The 20,672-nt window shown below is 40.3% G+C and overlaps 1 protein-coding gene across 2 annotated transcripts; it reads left to right on the forward strand.

Annotated features, from left to right (window-relative positions):
- The first annotated feature begins 1,359 nt into the window (after positions 1 to 1,359).
- cpt1ab (carnitine palmitoyltransferase 1Ab (liver)) lies at positions 1,360 to 20,307 on the forward strand. Of its 2 annotated transcripts, none has more exons than XM_034215862.1 (19): positions 1,360 to 1,835; positions 4,740 to 4,904; positions 5,887 to 6,029; positions 7,621 to 7,792; positions 8,428 to 8,529; positions 9,005 to 9,142; positions 9,299 to 9,376; positions 10,306 to 10,413; positions 11,118 to 11,205; positions 13,476 to 13,671; positions 14,338 to 14,526; positions 14,627 to 14,732; positions 15,015 to 15,131; positions 16,381 to 16,545; positions 17,005 to 17,136; positions 17,266 to 17,418; positions 18,061 to 18,174; positions 18,418 to 18,510; positions 18,604 to 20,307. In XM_034215862.1, exons 2-19 carry the CDS (start codon positions 4,764 to 4,766, stop codon positions 18,685 to 18,687), a joined length of 2,319 nt encoding a protein of 772 aa, XP_034071753.1. In that variant the 5' UTR covers positions 1,360 to 1,835; positions 4,740 to 4,763; the 3' UTR covers positions 18,688 to 20,307. The 2 variants fall into 2 exon arrangements, with proteins under 2 accessions (XP_034071753.1, XP_034071754.1); XM_034215863.1 differs by lacking the exon at positions 11,118 to 11,205 and adding an exon at positions 11,687 to 11,771 and having other exon boundaries at positions 1,363 to 1,835.
- Positions 20,308 to 20,672: the final 365 nt, after the last annotated feature.

A 20,672-nucleotide genomic window follows, 5' to 3' on the forward strand; every position in this document is an offset into this window, starting at 1 on the left:
ACATTACACCATTATGAAAGTAATAATTAGTTAGCTCATTGTTAAAAATGAGCTAACTACTTCACTCATTTAGCTAGGATATGTAAGATACAATTGCTGTCGAGCCCTCACTGCTTGTAAAATAAAGAGCACAAACTGACTACTTACCCGAGCGGCGAGCCCCGCTGTTCTCCGTCATTTTTCTCCCGGGTTGTTGTGATCACATGACTGACAAAGCCGAGCTCTGATAGGCCAGAAATCGGTTTGATTGCATTAGGGCTCGATTGCTTATCCTGTCTGAGTAGCCCGGATGATGCTGCATCGCAATTTTGGACATCGAATTTTATACACCGAATTTTTTGACGTCGAATTTTTTTCACTTGAATTTTTGGGATCTGAATTTGAACATTCCAATTTTTTTCACTTCAATTTTTACATTTTTATTTCACATAGGTAAATTCGGAGCAAAAACATTCAGATACATGATTTTCAAAGTAATTATTTTCAATGCTATAAATTCGGTGTCTAATAAAATTCAAATACTTCTGTCTCTTGTTTGCTTCCATACTCAGAAGTATTAACGATTAAGAATTGTTGACTTGCATAAAGCTGGAAAGGGTTACAAAAGTATCTCTAAAAGCCTTGATGTTCATCAGTCCACGGTAAGACAAATTGTCTATAAATGGGGAAAGTTCAGCACTGTTGCTACTCTCCCTAGGAGTGGCCGTCCTGTAAAGATGACTGCAAGAGCACAGCGCAGAATGCTCAATTAGATGAAGAAGAATCCTAGAGTGTTAGCTAGAGACTTAAAGAAATCTCTGGCACATGCTAACATCTCTGTTGACGAATCTACGATACGTAAAACACTGAACAAGAATGGAGTTCATGGGAGGACACCACGGAGGAAGCCACTGATGTCCAGAAAAAACATTGCTGCACGTTTGAAGTTTGCAAAAGAGCACCTGGATGTTCCACAGCACTACTGGCAAAATATTATGTGGACAGATGAAACCAAAGTTGAGTTGTTTGGAAGGAACACACAACGCTATGTGTGGAGAATCCAAAGGGTTCACATACTTTTTCTTGCAACTGTATATGAGACTTCAAAGGTCTTTAATTTGGAAACTCTTTAAGTTTTAAATTCACTCAGTTATAATGTGGTAGTTATACGTAGTTTGTCTTACATTATTATTGATCACATTAGGCCTATATAGTACATATTTTAATATGTTTGGTATAATTGTTATTGACCGAGTAAGCACTTTTATTTTGAAGGCAGTTTTTCCAGGCCGCTACCGTAATGCATAGGATATTCGCGCACCGCAAAAACAACGCGGGTGCTGGCTTGACTGTGTTTTCCGAAGTGGAGGCTGGCTTGACCGCAGTGAAAATGAATAAGTGAATGAGGAGGAGGACAGTCATCAACCGAGCACAAGCGCAGGCTCCGCCAGCAAAGCAATAAGTGATATGCACAGCCACAACGCTGTGATGGAGGAGAGAAGTGACTCAGGAAGAAGGCATAAGAACAATTTAACAATATGGGTATGAAGTAGGCCTACTGGGTACTCATGGTGTAGCTATGTGACTTAATTCTCAGCTAGATGTATTTTCAATTCACACCTACTGGCTGTCCTCATACAAACCATACCTTTTATCACAAAATACCTCAAGGGGGCGCTGTTTCTAACGCGACGTGATGGTTCACTCGGCCACTTGAGTAAGAAAGGGGGCAGGCTGTATTCAAGTCTGTCCTCTCATTCATGCAGAGTGTAACGCAGTCCCCGCCGACAGCCAGGCCCTGTCACATCCTCGTCAAAACCGAAAGCTCAGCTCTCTCTGACTGACCGAAAGCGTTGGTGAGTAGGCCTAATAATTATCCCTTTCTGAAAGCCTCTTGAGTGGCTATGTCCCTCTCGGCAGTTTTGGAAGTAGCTGTGAAAATATGGCTGCAGGGTATTTAGGGAAAAAAGAAACATGGCAAGCTAGGCAAACACCTTTTTAAAAGCTGTGGTTATCTCTGCGCAGTTAATGTCAGTTTGTTGCATTCTCGTGTCGGCGCAGTGCTTTAGAGCTGAGCGCCGCGGTGTTTACATGGCGTACAGTAGGTTTCTACATTAGCATTGACATTACCGGGCAGCCTATGGCAATCAGACATTAAGTTGACAGCATCAACGCTAATTGTGAAAGTGGAAACTATGGCTCGAGCGTCACTGTCTATTGTCCTCACAGCCATGCTATTGGGTTTTAACAGCAGGTTGTGGAAAATGCTGAAAAGGCCTCGTGAATATCTGCATTAAAAATCTACCCTGACTTTTTTGTATTGCGAACGTTAAACGGTCCCTTAGCACCCCTGTGTTGTTCATAACATAAATGTAGGCAAAAGTCCAAGTAAAGGTCATTCATTGACAGTTACCTGGAAGCTCTATAACACTAGATACAGTTGTGTTACTCTAATAATAATAATAACAATAGTATAGTATAGCTTGTCTGCAGTTATAATGTGTGGCAGTAGCAACATATAAATTTAAATAGGTGTGTAAATGTCACCTGCTAGTGAAGGTCAGTAGATTCGTCATGGTGTCCTTCTTGTGAGAGCATCATAAAAGTACAGATATTACCCGTAGTTTATTTGCATGTGACTGAAAACGCTGGTTATTTTTTATTCATAAATAGAATATTGTATTGGCAAGGGGGGGTGCACACTGGTGACCCCCTTTCTCCTAGACCATGTGGGAAAGATCATTAAAATAGGCTAATGCAACAAATGTACGCGTTTGTGTGTAGTTTCATGTTAAATGATATAGTAATGACAACAGGCTTAAGGCTTTATGGAGTGGTTTATGTGGTTTTTTTGGTCAGAATCAATTGCAGATAAGGTTGACATAACGTCAAGTGCTTGAAGACTTGGGAGGGGAGTTGACATAATGTATTAACGCTAGCAACGGCTGTGTAACTACTGTAAAGTATAGCAAATGAACACACGCCTATTATACAATACCCAAAATGAACAATCTTTTTTTGGTTGGCTTTATTGTGACCACAATGGGACATACCCACTACTATGTTGCCAGTTTTACCCGGTTTCTAAGCGGCGCAGTGCTGCGACCTTTCCCCTAGTTTCTGCAACACAGGGTGGATCATGTGATGCTGGAAAGTAGCTGGGGGAGGGGACTCACGCCTCAAACTGTGGATGTTGCTCCTTCCGAGGACTAAAAACGTAGATACGTGTCTTGCTTTCAGAGTGTTCTCATTAAATAACATAACAAATGACTGTAAAGAAAAAACATTGCTTTCAGAAGCTAAGAAGAGGCTGCAGGGAAACGTTGCTGTAGTCTTATTGAAAAGCGAAGAGAAAACCTAATACAGCAAATCCATGCCATAGGATGCAAAACATTAACCTCAGTTTAACGATCTATATAATCAATGTCCAGTTTTAACTTGCCCACTCGTGAGGTACTTGTTTTTGCTTATGTGGTTATTGTATTTCCTACTGCAATTGAAGGCAGCTGGAAACAGCAGGTCCCTCACAACGCCACAGTCAACCAGGCATTATATAATTCAGGTGGTATTTACTTCACACATTCTGCTGGTCTCCCATACCAACGGTGGTCAAATAAAGGCTTAAGCATTGTAATTTGAAGCCGAGACATGGGTTCTGAGTCTGTGAAACTATAGAAAATGGTGGTCATATAGTACGTCTAAAATCTCTGTCATTTATTTAACTAATCTAAAGTAAAGCATCACTTATATCAGTTAACCTTGTATTTCACATAAAAACTAAAAATGCTTTCTAACATTATTTAAACAGGTTTCAGAGAGGTTTGCCCATTTGAAATAAAATGATCTTCAGGTTTATAATAGAGATGCTACACCTGCCTAACCGGTCCAGTGATGAGTACCAGTAATGCAACACAGTCACCTCCCAGTGCATCTCCTCTGGTGTCTGTTTGCAGGATCCAGTTCAGATGATACAGTGGCCAAATACAAAAACATGCATGTCAAGCTGATTTATGAAGGACCTACTTGTATTCAAAATACATCACTTCCTTATAAAGGATGCTGCTTTGTCATTCAATGTTAATAAACAATAATCGTTGTTACAAGGCATTTGTATTGCAGTTAAAGAACACAGTGTTGCTTTGTACCAAGTATCTGATGTTATGTTTGTATACATGCCCTTTAGTTCCACTGCTTTCTCACATGACAGCCTTTAGAAAGTATACAAAATGGGACTCTAAATGAATCTTCTCCAAAAAGATTACCCCAGAATCAAAACTAGATAAAGTTGCGGTCAAGACCAATATCATACAGAGAATATAACAAATGTGGTTTCAAGACTACAATATTGTCTCTGTAACTCAAGACTTCATGGACACTCAACAGTTTTGCCTCTGAAAGTAAGCTTGCATTTATCCAGTCACTCCGTGGTCTACTGGCCAGTTTCCTACAAAGAGCTTAAACTGAATAAATCTTGGGAATGAGGCAACCTGCAGTGCCTTCGAGGAATAACAACCACTGATTTCAAAGAACTGTGACAGCCAGGAGCATGTGAATAGAACAGGATGTTCCAATTTGGTCCTGAATACAGTAATGCACAGCCTTATCCCGATGTCAGCCTGTGGTGATTTTACATTGTTGAGATCTGCTCATTCTTGTAGTTAGTATCCATATTTACTTTGTGATTGACCTTTTATGATTGCTATTCTTCTTGTAACTGCCTCTTAACTTACTCTATTATCTTGCACTTCTTCTGCCCTCAGTGACCCTGTGCAGTAGAAGCCACCATGGCAGAAGCTCACCAGGCGGTGGCCTTCCAGTTCAGTGTTTCCCCCGATGGTATCGACGTACAGCTGTGCCACGAGGCTCTGCGCCAGATCTACCTCTCTGGCATCCACTCCTGGAAGAAAAGGTTCATTCGCTTCAAGGTGAGAGGTGTTAGACGTATGGAGAATAAGGTCTAGAGGGTTTCTGTACAATATGTGGGGACATTGTTGATGATCTTTGACTGAGTTACTACCAAGTATAAGTCCATATTAAGTTTATTAGCAAACATTCCATTTATTTGGGTTAATCACCTGATCGAGAAGGGAACTTTGTTTACTCTTTGGAGGGCCTTAAGATACAGACATATGTTGAAAATGTTGTTGAGTGCTTATTATATATATACACACACACACACCATCACTTTAAATGTTTTCAGCATATATATGTATTCCATCTGGAGTGATTGACTAATATTGGCTACTCACAAAGCATATGTTTATATAGAACTTATTTATGTCCTTGGAAAATAAAACCTTAAAAAAAAGGCATGTATGGATAGTAGATATTATACCTATTCATTATTCAATACAGATTACATTTTTTATTTAATTTACTTGATTTAATGTTTATTATAACTTATGCTTTCACATTTGTAATGTGTGTTTGACTTGTGAAATGTCAGAGTGAAAGATTGGGTTTCGAAGGGCACCTGTTTGGGGTATCTGTGTTTGTATATGGATTTCTTGCTTTAAATAAGAATGTCTTTACAAAAATAAATAAATATTTAGGCAATAAACATCATCTGAGGGCTGCAGTAATGCTTACAGTCATTTATCCATTTGATCTTTATCTGACTGTTTTATTACTCACACGATTAACAAGCAGTGACCATAACCTTCCTGGGAATTCTCAGTGTCATAGCCTTTGGCCTAGTTGTGTGTTTACACCATACACCATACAGGGCCACTCAAACCCAAACACCTCCAGGCATTTTCAAACATTCCTTTTCGTTTACTTAAAAATATATCTCACACAGGTCAGCAGGATCCAAAACAAAGTGATATGAAAGCACTTGTTGTATTAATAATATCCTTATAGATGATTTGCCCTCTGTAACCTTCCCTTTGGTTTACCTCTCCACAGAATGGGGTAATGACTGGTGTGTACCCAGGCAGCCCTGGTGGGTTCATGGTGGTGGTTGTGTCCTACATGTCCTATAATAAATATAACATACTGGATCCCTCTCTGGGGTTGATTGCCAGGCTGGGTCAACACGTACCCATCAGGTAAGATCTGCCTCGCATGACATGATGTTTTGTTCAATATAAGTAGACAAAGAAAGCCAAAAACCTTGCATTATACACACCAAATCAAAGTCATAGAACTAGTTGCGATTGAGCAAACTATTGTCGCCTCATGTTGCGTACGTCCTGCCGTAAAATTCACACTTAACCACACCACAAAGACTACAGCCAATATCCAACTCTCCAGTACCTTCTGCATCTTTGTGAGAGAAAATAACTCTGCATAACAGCATGGGGCTTGAAACCGGAAAATATAGGGCTGTAAATAAATAAGATATCCGTGACTTAATCAGAATAGGTTAAGATAAAAAATGAAAAGTGAGAATGTGTGTGACCTCTTGACTTTAGTTTTAATTTGTTTTCCTCACATCCGTTTATCTCCCCGTGCCCTAATTCCCATAAGCTTAACAGCCAATCAGAGTGATTATTAGCTGACACCCTCTGCGGACGGTGCAAGACCCACCGAAACTAGGCCGACAGACGCTCACCCACGGCCCAAACTTGACGGTCTGCCGATTAATAGGCTTGGTGTCAGGGCCTTAAAACAATACAAATCACCAAGGAGATGTATTCAAGTCTAGACATAACCACCATGCTAATTTGTTCACAAGTTGGCTCAGTGTTCAAGAGGAAGTCCCTAAACAAATAAAGTGGTCATTCCGTAGTAGGGATTTGGCAACAAAAAGAAAATGGGCGTGAAGGAAGTTATGAATTATGATTACAAATCCAACATGTGAAAAGGCATCATGTGGCCAATTGCATAGCAATGGAATGCGTTTTTAAGCTTTTATTACATTTATACAGATAGGCACATGCCTCTGGTATTTACGAGGTGCAGTTGGACATTGTAAAAAAGATGTCATTTCATTTTTAGACTTTTTGTTCCAATTGTCTGCCATGCCTCATCTTTATTGTTTGCCAACAACGCTGCTCATGTTTGGTGATATTATGCCAACACTCCCTGTCCATATAAAGCCTCACTTTATCTACAATGCTGGGGATTTTCCCTCAAGTGAAGGACATTGTTCATGACCGCGTTGTTAAGGTTATTGTTCCCGTGTCTAATGTCTAACTTGTTTCAAACACTGTTAATTACATAAAAGCCTTGCCTCTCCATGTATGTTTATAACATATATTATTAATGTCACCGGCTACACCAAGTGGTAAGGATAGGGATTTTACCATTGACAGTTCAATGTGTAAGAGTTTTTATCCTTTCAAAGATAAATGTAATACTTTTTTGACCATGACTTCATGTGACTTTGAACTCAGCCAAGTCTGTATGCTGCTATGTGTCATCATTGTACAATGTGTCCATTGTGTTGTTGTAGTGGCCACTCTCATATATTCACAAGTTAATCAAACTTGAAAATGTAATGGCCTGTGTTATTACTTTGAATGCCATATCTTTACATTGTTCTAGTTTTTCTTTTAGTCAGGAAAGTCATATTTCCTATTAAAAACAATTTCTCATACTTTGAACCAAAAAGTGTTGCTTTGCTACTCTTATATTGACCTTCTCTGTGTCTTGTCCTGGTCACGCCTCCCTCTGTCCTCCCTTCTCTGTCCACAGTCAATACATGTGTGAAGACAGCCAGAAGATAGTTGGAGGGGTTCTGGTGGGCACGGGCCTGTGGGTCACCATAATCATGGTTATGAGGAATGTCCTGAAGTGCCTGTTGTCGTGGCACGGCTGGATGCACGCTCGCCGAGGCTCTGTGCCCTTGTCTACTCGTTTGTGGATGGTGAGACAATCAATGTCCTCCTCTGTTCAATTCCCTGTAGAGCAAACACGGAATGTCTGGTGCCATTATTCATAACAAAGAAGTATGTTTTTACTTCCTCGTATGAAGGACAAGCCAAACATATGAGAGTCAAGAGTTAAAACATTGATTGCGTTTTTATTACACAATTCCTGCTAACAAGGGCTTAACAGTTCTTGATTTAATAGGATATTATGAGACAGGTTAAACGGTTTGAACTGTACGGTGTTTAACTAAGTTGCTCAACAAATCATTTTGCCCTTATGCTCTTTTTTCACTTGTTAATCTAATTTGATGTAAATGAATCAAGGCCTACTATGCATTGCTGTAGGTCATTCATTTCCTGTTGAAGTATGTCTTTTAAAGATACCACAAGACTTAAGAATATAAGGTCCTATTAAAGTGATTATACTGAGAGACACCATTTATTTTTGACTGATAGGACAAAGTTCTTGTGTAAAGTCTTTGTCAGACCATGTGCTGTTTTGGTCTTTGTTATATTAACCCACCTGTTACGTTTTTGAACTTTGCTCCAGACCCCGACACATTCCAGGTCAAACACAAAGTGTAACCTTCAATCCTCCTTGTCCTCTCCTTTATCTCTTGTTCTTGTCCAGTTATTAGTGAAGGTGTTCTCTGGCAGGAAGCCAATGCTCTACAGTTTCCAGAACTCCCTGCCCCGGCTTCCTGTGCCCGGTGTCAAGGACACCTGCAGTCGGGTAATGTCCACCTGCCGTGTTACTTCCTGTCTCGTGTGCACAATCTTTCATGATGATAACGATCCTAGCTAATGGACTGGAAACACATTTTTAGAAGGCTCGGCATTCGTAAATGTTTAATTTGAGTAACCTATTTTGAAAGACTACATTGAATACCACTGAACTGCATGTAAATCCTTTATCTTTTTCCATCATGCAACATAGATAAGGGGTCTATATGTGCCCTGAAGTAGTACTACGTTTTTGGAAAGAATGCTTCTCTACTTTAAAGTGTGCTGAGTCACATTTCTTTACATTTCAGTAAGACTCTTTGCCTGAGGCTTAGCCATAAAACACACTGGTCCTCCTGTCTCCCATCTGTCGGGGGGAGGAAAGAGGAGATGACCCGTTTTCTGTCTTGTCTGCTCTCTCCTTGTTTAAAAAGTGATTAGACTTTGCATCCCTCTTTGTGACTTCCCTGTTTCATTGTTAATAGTACCTGGAGTCAGTGCGCCCACTGATGGAGGATGAGCAGTATGAACGTATGGAGGGCTTGGCTAAAGACTTTGAGAAGAACCTGGGACCCCGATTGCAGTGGTACCTCAAACTCAAGTCCTGGTGGGCCTCCAACTACGTGAGTTACAAATAATTCCTTCCCTTAATCTCTTCTTCAGCCTTTTGTCACAGATTTGGAAACTGTCCCGGGTCAGATTCATCGAAAACAATCAAAGAAAAGCAGTCTGTCTAATGTAGTCTCCCATTTTCCTTTCCCTCTCTTTGTGTTGCACAGGTCAGTGACTGGTGGGAGGAGTATATTTACCTGAGAGGCCGTGGGCCCATCATGGTCAACAGTAACTATTATGCCATGGTAAGACATCTCTAACTGAGTATATGTTAGCAATAATGGCTCAGCCTTTTTCATTTAAAGTGTAATCAAGAAGCATATCCATGTATGTTGTGATTGATTCTCTTGCTGAAGGTGTGTTTTAGCATGTTTAAGCTCTGTTACCCACATCACTGTTTTTTCAGGAAGAGTTAAAACATGTAACCATACAGAATTGTTGTTCTACCACATTGTAAGCTATATATAATAATAACTTCCGATAAGAGTATTTAGATATAACTATTTCATGGCATACTGATAGTCTTATTTTATGTGTGATAGTTGTGCTCAATTGGTTAGCACATTTTCTTTCTATGTAAGGACACACTTACATTCCATGCATCGTGGTCTTAGGGGAGCTCATTACAACATCAGCCTCACAGTCTGGGGATTTACAGCATTTTGCTAAATCACTGCCTTACAATGCGTCCTTATTTGAACTCGTGGGCTGGTTGATTGCTCAAAATCTGTGTCAGATTTGTAATCCCAGTAGACCTAGTGAACCAAACAGAAATACTAGCGGCCAGAACTAAGGGTCTATAACAGTGAGTCAAAGGGCTGTTCCTGCCTTGAGAGAGTAGACTCACTCTTCATAGAGACAGAGAAACTGTTTTGTCTGTGAACAGTTATCAAATAGTAACAATGTCAACAGAAAATTGGATCTCTTATGCTTTCTAAGGAGGTAGACATGGTATAGATCAGTGGAACAATACTCGGCATGCTTCACATAGCAGGTGATGATAGCTACTGTATGTGCACATACAGTCCTTGACCAAAATAACAACAAAGGATCTATTACACAGTGACACAGTTGTGTTCATGGTGCTTTCATGGTCACGTCTTATGCCCTTTAGTTCAGGACATTGTGAAATGTTAGAGATAATGAATTGCTAACTATTAATCTCCTTTCCCAGGACTTCCTGTATGTGTTCCCCACCTCCATCCAGGCGGCCAGGGCAGGTAACGCCATCCACGCCACCATGCTCTACAGGAGGAAGCTGGACCGAGCCCAGATCAAACCTGTGAGTGGAGAGCTGCAGTGTTTCCTCACTGTTACATTCCTTAAATGGTTTTGTTAAGCTCTGGTGATCCACAGACATTGTGAAAGCTGTGATATAAATAGCATTAGCACATGTTTGACCATATCAATCCTATGTAAATGTTTAACTTTGTCCTTTATTGATTAACGGCTGTTATCTCAGTTTGTCTTTTAAGTTTACAATGAGAGCGGCTTATCTATCACAGTCTTCTTGTTTACTCTCAAAAGTACGTTTATTATGTCAGCAACGATTATGTAAATATTTCATATTCTCCTCAGCTCACTTTGTCTAACCCTGACTTTAGAAATAGCCTTTCCCTGGACTTTTTGTTTGTCTGGACACAAGAGGAGCTGTGATTATGCAAAATCGCACGCATCATGTGAAGGCTTAAGGCTCGATGAATGCTGTGCGATTTTACCGACGCACATCAGTGTCATCTTTCCCCGCTCCCGTGTCAGTCTTTTTCCTTTAGAAACCTGCATGACGCTTGAGTGCAAACTCTGTATTTTCATTTGCACAATCCTGACACACATTGAACAACATGTCGCAGAAATACAAACTGATCCCCCTGAAAAACACATTGACATTTATACAAACCAATGCATGAGCTTGCTGTGTTACACACTCACATTCAGTTCTCTCTGTTTTACTGTTTTGTCCCTTCGCTGTGTCGGACGCTGCGTTAGATTTACTTGCTGGCAAACAAGATTCCTCTGTGTTCGGCTCAGTGGGAGGCGATGTTTAACACCACACGCGTCCCAGGTTTGGAGACAGGTAAGTGGAGGGCAGATCTCCGCCCGTGCCCTCGACACCCCTTCCCCATGACTTTAGCTATTCATGCGGCACCAGCCGTTGGAAACCCCTACTGCCAGACTCATTCTCAACAGCGCAGCCCTGAAACAATCCTATTTCTTATTGGCTTTTAGTAGTTTTCTTTGGGTTATATTTACATTTATAAAATGTAAACCCAACTACATCTCAGTACAAATGTTTCTGCAAATATCAGGGCTATGCTGGTGTGAATGAGTTGGCAGACCACTGGTTTCTGGACCCTGCTCATGTCTCTTACCCTGGCAGTCTTCTCAGGTCCCTCCTCCTCCTTAAGGCTGCTTATCAAACAAATCCTCATCGCTCCCTCTCCACCTCATCCATGCTCCTGTCCCTGTAGGTCTTTGTCTGCTGCCGCTCTCGGGGGATTTTAGTGAAATAGTCTGTCTTCTCTGTGTGTTTGACTCTCCCCTTTTGCTTTTTTCAGCTCATGCTCCTACAAACTATTCCCATGTGCTCAGCCCAATACGAGCTCATGTTCAACAGCAGTCGTGTCCCAGGTGTAGACACAGGTAGAGTCCTTAGCAGTCCGCCTCCTCCACACTACTCCTACTGTACTGCTCCTTGGGACATTGGTCCGTGTGTTTGAACTAGAAATAATCTGACCACCATGAATAAATAACGCATGTGTCTATGCACATCCAAGGACTAATGTGCATGTGACTAAAGTTTGACAAGGCAAAACAGCCATAGTGTTAAGGTAAGACCTGGAAATATCAAACCCTGCTGGCGTGAAAAAAATACGTTAAATATGTATAGGTATTGCATCACATATAATATATACGTTCAAGATTGCGAAAGATGTAAAACATCGTAGTATCATATTAGCTCCTGGGTGGTGCTCATAGCTACTTTAGTGTGTATTTATTGTTGTCTACAATTAATCCATCTGGAGCTGTATGAAGCAATTCTCCTTCAAGAATGTCATGATGTGCATTTAAAGCAACTTAAATGAGAAACTGTTTTTTTCCATTCGTAGAACTATAAATGATATATAATGCATGATCAGTGTGGAGAGGACCTCCAATGCATGATATAACCAAGATGAAGACCAGTTAAGTATGATGGCCCATAGCTGGAACCTCAGGACTAAGACAATGAGCTGTGATGTCATCTTAATGTCTGACAACATATTAAGATGTTAATGAGAAACAAATATATAACGTAAGGCCCTGAAAGACTACGTTATCTCTCTGGTTGTAAAGGATTGATTATGGATAATGATTAGGTATACAATAATTGAAATGTGAAAGAGAAATGGGAGATTCAGCATTGAAAAATATAAAATAATTACTTGTTTTATGTTAAAAGATTTTAATAAAAATCAAATGTAAAGATTTGTTTAGACTATTATAGGTTAGTGAAGAGACAGAAAGATATACATTACTAATCCTAGGAATATGGAAGCTTTTTTTTAGTTAAATATAACTTGTATTTTTAAAGCCAGTTTGGATACATAATGGGATCACAGTTTTGACATTGCTTGAGGTGCAGGCCTTTTTAACCTGGGTGTGAGGTGTTTGTTGGTAATGGGGTTGGTCCTAGCTTATGTATCCCCTCCCTTGTCTTGCCTGTAATAAGGGCAACGTTTGTTTGAACACCATGAGCATGACCATATCATCATAATAGCTGTGAATCAAAGATGTAGCTGGTGTTTTTGAATTGGTTTCTCTGTGTCATGCACAGTGCTGTTCAAACTAACTTTGCCCCAATTTGTTGTATTCCAAACCACCACCCTGTTCCCAAATTACTTTCCCTCTTCATCTCACTTCCCCCACCTCTCATTTCAAGCCGCTTTAGTTTTTGAACTTGATAGCAGTCCCATCATGTAGTTTCATTTTTAATTCAGTTCATTTCTTCCCGATCAAATTTGTATGGATGTTCACAAAAATGTAACGATCCATGTAACGAGTCCTCGAAAAATATTCTGCCCTTCACAGAAACATGTGGATGTTGTGGATGTCACACAATTTCATCTGTGGGACCAGGATCTGGTTACTAACAATTCTACTGTTCCCAGGAATGAAATGCTGTGACATCCACACTCCATCTATACTGATGCCTTCAATTTTAGATAAAATCCTATCCAACTTACATTTTAAAATGCATCAAACATACACATAAATCTGCTCTCCCTCACTGACGCCCACCCCCAACACTCCACTTGTCTCTGTTCTCCTCTTTTTCTCCACTTACAATTGGTCCCTCTCTCCCAGACATCCTTCAGCACATGAACGACAGCAAACACATAGCTGTGTACCATAAGGGCCGTTTCTTCAAGGTGTGGATGTTTTATGACGGACGGCTGTTGTTGCCGCGGGAGATAGAGCAGCAGATGGAAAGGATCTTGGCGGACACATCGGAGCCGCTGCCAGGAGAGGAGCAGCTCGCGGCGCTGACCGCAGGCGACAGGTGGGAGCAGTACAGAGGCAGCTGCAGCCATATTGAGAAAGACAAACAGTTAACCCTATGCATTGAACTATGACAGGAAGTAAATAAATAAAGTGCGGTAATTGGCTTTTATTGCAACGATAAGTTTCAAGGTTGATTAAGCCGGGTTAATGATTTGCATCCTGTAGTTATAAAGTGTTATTAGACTATATAAACACAGTCATAGATCAAATTCATTGGAACAGATATCAAGATTTGCTTAAAAGAAAATATGGATAACCGACAACTTTTCAAAATATACGACATGACAACCTTTTTTATCCTTTTAAGTATTACCTGAATTTGACACCTTGATATGAACTTAGCTGGACATTTTACTAAAATGAACTCAAACAGCAGTGTAAATGTACTGTTACTTATTTAGTTGACAGATTTGGTTGATGTCTGTGGTAAGTTAAAATCAGCCCCTAATATCGATCCAGATGATGTATTGTCTTAATATATGAAGGTAGGGAAGTATGTGTATTGATCACAGAAAAGTACCTCCAACCCAAACATTACAGTTTTCTTACACTGAGGAGAAACTTGTATTGAATAATTACAATAATAGAAGGTGTGACTTCTGTAAGGCATTGCCTGAGATCTACCTGGTGAAAAAATAAAAACCTGTTATTTGACCGTCTGCAGGACCCCATGGGCCAAGGCTCGTGAAACCTACTTCAGCCGTGGTAAGAACAAGCAAGCTCTGGACGTCATCGAGAAGGCAGCTTTCTTTGTTACCCTCGACGACACCGAACAGCGCTACGATGAAGCCAACCCGGTCAAGTCTCTGGACAGCTACGCCAAGTCCCTGCTCCACGGAAAGTGCTACGACAGGTGGGACAGACCAACTAGCTATAATTTAATTTTTAGATATTTAAGAGTTTGCAGGGTAAGTTCTATAAAGATAAACTGAAAATGTTTTTTTGTCATTCAGGTGGTTTGATAAATCCTTTAACCTGATCGTTTTCAAGAACGGCACCATGGGACTGAACGCAGAGCACTCCTGGGCAGATGCTCCCATCATTGGCCATCTGTGGGAGGTACGGCCAAGTCGTTTTTATCTAATGGATTGAATGTTTGCATTATATCGCAAAGAATAAATAAGGAAATTAATACCTTAGATTTGGTTCCTGACCAAAACAATTTTAGATAAAACAAAAAGGAACATATTCAACTTGCTCAACAAGCTGAACAAGTACAATGGAAAGGGGCAACAAATGTGGCATGATGGTATTAGTCAAAGCTTTTAAGACAGAAATGCAAAACCAATCACACATGTTCTCCATTTAGCTGAGATGTTAAAACGTTCCCCTGCTTTGCAGCATGTTCTTTCCATGGACCCTATGAAGTTGGGATATACTGAGGAGGGGCACTGCCACGGAGAGCCCCACCCCAACCTTCCAGGTCCTCTGAGGCTGTCATGGGACATCCCTGCTGAGGTAAGGGTCGAGTTATGCTAAAAAAGATCCAACAACATGTTGTCGAACCACATTAGAAGGCAAAAGTGTTTTAACAGTTGTCCACATTTGAGGGTGAGGAGAAAAACTGGCTATAAAGAGGATGGAACACCCCAATAGGATGCACAACGATACGTTTATGTGTGAATAACTGCAAACTTTCAGAAAGTCTCCTGGAAGACATTTATAGTGACGCACTGTTTTTTACACATCAAAAACAACAGAAATGGTTATTTAAATTATGGAAAGCAGAAGAAGTTCATACCTTGCTCTCTTCCTCGCATCCACACAAAGTGAGTGTGAAAATGAAATTGTTGGTTACAGAAAGCTAATAGATGCAACCGCCAAATTCAGCTGCTGCAAATGTGTGGTGTGAGGTTGGTATTTATTGAAGCATACTGAAAGCTAAAGACTTCATGGTCTCATACACCGGGCTGATATTTGACAGTCATATGTATTGGCAGGGTTCGAGTTATAAACTGAGCTCTATGGGGGTCTTTAAAACTAGCGCACACACACACAGATGCACACACACACACACACACACACACACACACACACACACACACACACACACACACACACACACACACACACACACAGCAGCCCTCTACTTGCTACAAACTTAAATATGAAAAGGTTCAACTACGCACACACACATCATCTCGGCTCGCGCAGCACGCTCACAGGCATAGATTGCGCAATAATGTGTTGCGCACCTTGGAGGTGCAGCGCAGGCATATTGTCATTCAAGAGATGCGTAGTTCTTTTGGAAAACATGTTTTTCTTTTAGCCTATTTACCTCGTTAATGTAGATAATACTCATTACATTGACACATGCATTATTTGTGATTTAAAATAATGGTTGTTGGTAATGTATTAGCGACCCTCACAGATGTATGATTTCACTGCATCCGTGGGGGCTCAGACCCTCCTTAAGGGAGCTCAGCTCCCATTGGCTCCCACATAATTCGAACCCTGTTTATTGGGTTCCCTCTGCTGGTTGCTTGAAATATATGCACCACCAGGGTCTGTATTACTTAAAAGACTCAAATATATAGAGAATGGGCTTCTGGGTATTCTTTATTTGAAATTCCACATTTTCTAAACTCATGTTAAGCCTAAAAAGTACTAGTGCCACTGATAAAGCCTTTTTTATTGTTTTGTACATGTTGTCAGCAATGCTATGCTGCCTCTGCTCAGTCTAACGTATGCCTGTGTGTTCCTGCAGTGCCAGGAGGTGGTGCAGAGCTCTCTGAGCGTCGCCAGGACTCTGGCTGACGACGTGGACTCTCACATTTTCCCCTTCAACGACTTTGGAAAGGGTCTGATTAAGAAGTGCCGCACCAGCCCTGATGCCTTCATCCAGATCGCTCTACAGCTGGCCCATTTCAGGGTAAGTACATTCATCCCACAGTTTTCTAAGATTTTTAAAACAAAAACATAATTACAATAATATTCATTCATCCATTTGTCCTTTTTTTGGTCTTTGCATGTTAGACTTATCGTTATAATAACTGACTCAGTTCAGGGAAATTCCTCTCAAATTCCAGCAGAGGGCAGTCTCAACATGTCATTGAAGACTGCCAAACATTGCCATAGAATGATTGAATTTAAACTTATTTGAGCTTTAGTTTGAGGCTGTATTTTACTGTTTGTTTGGTAGTTAACATCTTTATAAAGTTGACTATTATTGCTATTTATGATTTAGCTTCAGATAATTGCCTTGGATATTAGCCTTGGTTATGTTATGTATCGGTAAAGTATTTCTGTTATTTATTCCAGAAAGCATTAAACATTCTGAAACAACCTCCTGTGGGGTGTCTTAAATCTGATCTATTCTCTCTCTCAACAGGACAAGAAGAAGTTCTGCCTGACATACGAAGCCTCCATGACCCGTTTGTTCCGTGAGGGCCGAACAGAAACTGTGCGCTCCTGCACCATGGAGACTTGTGCCTTTGTTCGTGCCATGATCAGAGATGAGACGGTGAGGCCAGATCTCAGCAACACACCACACCTCTGATTATAGATCTGCTATCAGCCGCTGACTGTTAATACAGCTTCCAGATTGTGTTCTTCATATGTTTGACCTGGATCTCTCTCCTGTCCATTTCAGAGAGAAGAGCGTATGAATTTGCTAAAACTGGCAGCGGAGAAGCACCAGAACCTGTACCGCCTGGCAATGACAGGGGGGGGAATCGATCGCCACCTGTTCTGTCTCTATGTGGTGTCTAAGTACCTGGGAGAAGAGTCAGCCTTCCTCAAGGAGGTATGAAGTGTGAAACAATGGCTACTCTATATTTCCCCAAGCAGTGTGATGGTGTAACTATGAGTTACCACAGACCAGGTACTGTGTTCTTATTCATTTAGAACATCAACAATAGAAGTAGCTATGGCCCAGTACATCTGCTCAATTCTTCTAACTATGAGGACATTTTGTTTAATTGGTGACCTCTTAAACTTTCTACAATTTTGCACTTAACAATTTCCAAGATATGGGTCTCAGCCTAAGTCTAGAATAAAGTAGCGTTATTTAAACAAGTCTAGCTGATTTCCTTTAATTTTGTCTCGTTGTATTGAATTGACCCAATAAATGTTATTTGTTCAACTCAAATAAATATTGCCAAGAGCTTCATAATTGAAGAAATAACTAATACACATTTTAAAAGAGTTGTCCGCCTTTTATTACAAAATTAACTATAGTATAGTAATCATCACTTCTAATTACCATGGCTCGTCAAGTTTACAGGCACATACAATTATTTATTCGGTAAATGTAGATTCATTGTACAATTATTTTATGGAGTAAAAATGCTTCAACATCAGACTAGAAACCCTGTAGCTTGTCAGGAGAACACAGTATGAGTTTGCTCCGCTAGGTTAAATGAAACTGTGTATCCTTCCTGTTCAGGTCCTGTCTGATCCGTGGAGGCTGTCCACCAGTCAGACGCCTCTGCAGCAGCTGGAGCTGTTTGACCTGGTCAAATACCCCGAGTATGTGTCCTCCGGAGGGGGGTTCGGTCCGGTAAGTTATTCCATTGGTTTTGGCATACATTTTAAAGAAGGTTGTGCAGTCTTCTGCTCTTTATGGATGGATGAATATTTGTTTTATCTTCAATTAGGGGATAGCATGTCACACACATATGTTTCCATCTGGCTGTGTTTTATTAACGTTTAAAAAGGGTCTGTGTATCCATGTCAGAAATTCTCAAATTTAGGAAAACATTGAGTTTATGAGACTAAACTCTCCTCTTTTCTCATCTTAAAGGTGGCTGATGATGGTTACGGTGTGTCCTATATTATCGTTGGTGAGAACCTCATCAACTTCCACATCTCCAGCAAACACTCAAGCCCAGAAACAGTAAGAGTTTGACATTTTGAAGGACAATTTAGATTCTTTCATTTTGATTACTTGATGAGACATCTTACTTTTTCTTCTTTCACCTTATTTTAGGACTCCCACCGTTTTGGCGGCAACATCAAACAGTCCATGCTCGACATTCTGGATCTCTTCCAGCTCGACAAGAAAACCAAGTGATTGTCCTCTCCATTGGTGGAAGTAACATTGTGTTTAGCAACAAATGTTTTCTTCACGAAGATTGTATATAATAAAATATTGGATTTTGGGTTATTTTTAAGTTAATTGATGTTACAGAAATAAGGATGATTGAGAGGTGTTTGTCGATATGGCGTTCATGTGTACTGTATGTATAGGGACGCTGAGATTGTGGTGATATGGGATAGTGCACAGATCAAAGTTTTTATTCACATGACTGTTCGCACGGGTGCCTTAGAGACTCACTAATGTAAAAAGGGCAGAAAGGGAGGGGGAAATTAGAGCTCTAGTCTGATTACCGCACTAAGAGAAATTTAAGTAAAATAATTGTTCAGTGGCATCATCCAACGTTTAAATCTTGTTTTAAGTTCAGAGATGGTGAAATAGTCTTTGTTCCAATTTTGAAAATCTGTGAATTATTTTAGTTTTTTAGGCTTCATCTGGTCACTCCAATTGGAGCCCGAGTCATGTGTAAACTGGCCAAACTTGATTTTTAAATATCACCAACAAATTGCATGTTGCATGGTGTCCATTAATTTCATGTACCACAGATTAGAATGTCTGATTTGCTAGGCCGACAACAATGTATTTAGTAATCCGATATATACGGAGGCCAGAAGGAGTTAAACAGTTGATCTATGGTTAGCTTTCATGGGGAAAGTGACCTTCTGATCAATGGATCAACATTGCCTTTCTGACTCAATTACACAATGTGTTCGTCCTTTTCAGTGGCTATGATTTTATTATGTAGCGCGAAGGCAGATCGCGCGTGTTTTGTCGTTTTCATTCTCAGGTTTTTCTAACTTGGCCTGGTATTCTAGGGTGCTGGCTATATCATTGGATGACTATTTTATTGTGTTCATGTGCAACAGTAGAAGAAATTGAGATTCAGTAAAATTGTCATGTGACCAGAGGAGCTGGTGTGTCTTAACATGAAGTTTGCCGTGAAGGTTGAGCAGGAGGGGCTGCTGGCAGGGGGAAGACTGACAAACACTACGAATGTGGCCGACATTTATATTTTCTGTTGCTTGTGAGCGGGTTAACTGTATGTGTCACTCTGTTATGCACTTCATGACCGGTCCTTCTATTATCAGCGAAAAAAGTTGTCAGTTACAGCAAAGTGCATCAATATGAGGCTCAGATTTGCCTAATAGGATGCGTCTCCTGTGCAGTAGAACATCTTTTTTTGAGTAATGCTTAGAAAATGCCGATGTCAATGCTGTCTCATAGAAATGCTTTTCTGTTATTATGTATATGTTGTCAGTTTGTCACATTATTTATTTTTCCCCCTGTTTTAACCCCTTTATTCACAGTACAAACATGCATATTTGCCAGCTGTATGTGGCAAACGGTGAGCACTAAGTTAAAGCTTTGCTGATTTAGAAAGTGAAACAGACCAACTGCTTCACATGACTCTTTGCCAGTATGTTTTAGTTGTATGACTTTTTATCTCGGTAGACCTCATGTTTACACTGCTGCATGGTTTTTAAAGAAGAAGCTGTATATGTTTGCCTTTTATTGAAATATGGCGTAAAAAAAAACAAGCAGCTGATATACCAAAACAAGTTTTAACAATAAAGTGAATGTCAGACAGCTGCATCACCTCAGAGTCTGTTGTCCCTTATTTACATCTGTTGTTTACAGAAGCCCTGAGAGGCAAGTGCAAACAAATTGATGATCCATTTTCTAAGTCTGATGTAACTTGTTTGGACTCCTGTGTTTTTGACATCATTTTTCATCTGTGAAAAACCGGTATAGAAATACCTTTTTGTCAGGCTCATTCTTCTTGTGTTTGTTGTTGTAATCACGTTCCATCCCTTACTCACACACGTGAACTCTTTTAGAATGCATGGAGAAAGTATAGCTAACCTGGAAGTGAGGGGTAGTGGTGCACAGCCTCTTGCGGTCAAAAATAGTTTTAAAACAACAAACGAGTAAAAAAGAGAACAATTTTCCAAACAAACTTT

This window comes from Gymnodraco acuticeps, unplaced genomic scaffold (genome assembly GCF_902827175.1).
Source record: "Gymnodraco acuticeps unplaced genomic scaffold, fGymAcu1.1, whole genome shotgun sequence".
NCBI lineage: Eukaryota > Metazoa > Chordata > Actinopteri > Perciformes > Bathydraconidae > Gymnodraco > Gymnodraco acuticeps.

What these genes read in the sequence shown, in the direction of transcription:
- cpt1ab (XM_034215862.1), top strand. Translation starts at nt 4,764, where the DNA reads ATGGCAGAAGCTCACCAGGCGGTGGCCTTCCAGTTCAGTGTTTCCCCC. An exon ending in ACAGTAACTATTATGCCATG is followed by an intron (nt 9,377 to 10,305) that starts GTAAGACATCTC and finishes CTCCTTTCCCAG; the next exon opens with GACTTCCTGTATGTGTTCCC. An exon ending in GCGCTGACCGCAGGCGACAG is followed by an intron (nt 13,672 to 14,337) that starts GTGGGAGCAGTA and finishes GACCGTCTGCAG; the next exon opens with GACCCCATGGGCCAAGGCTC.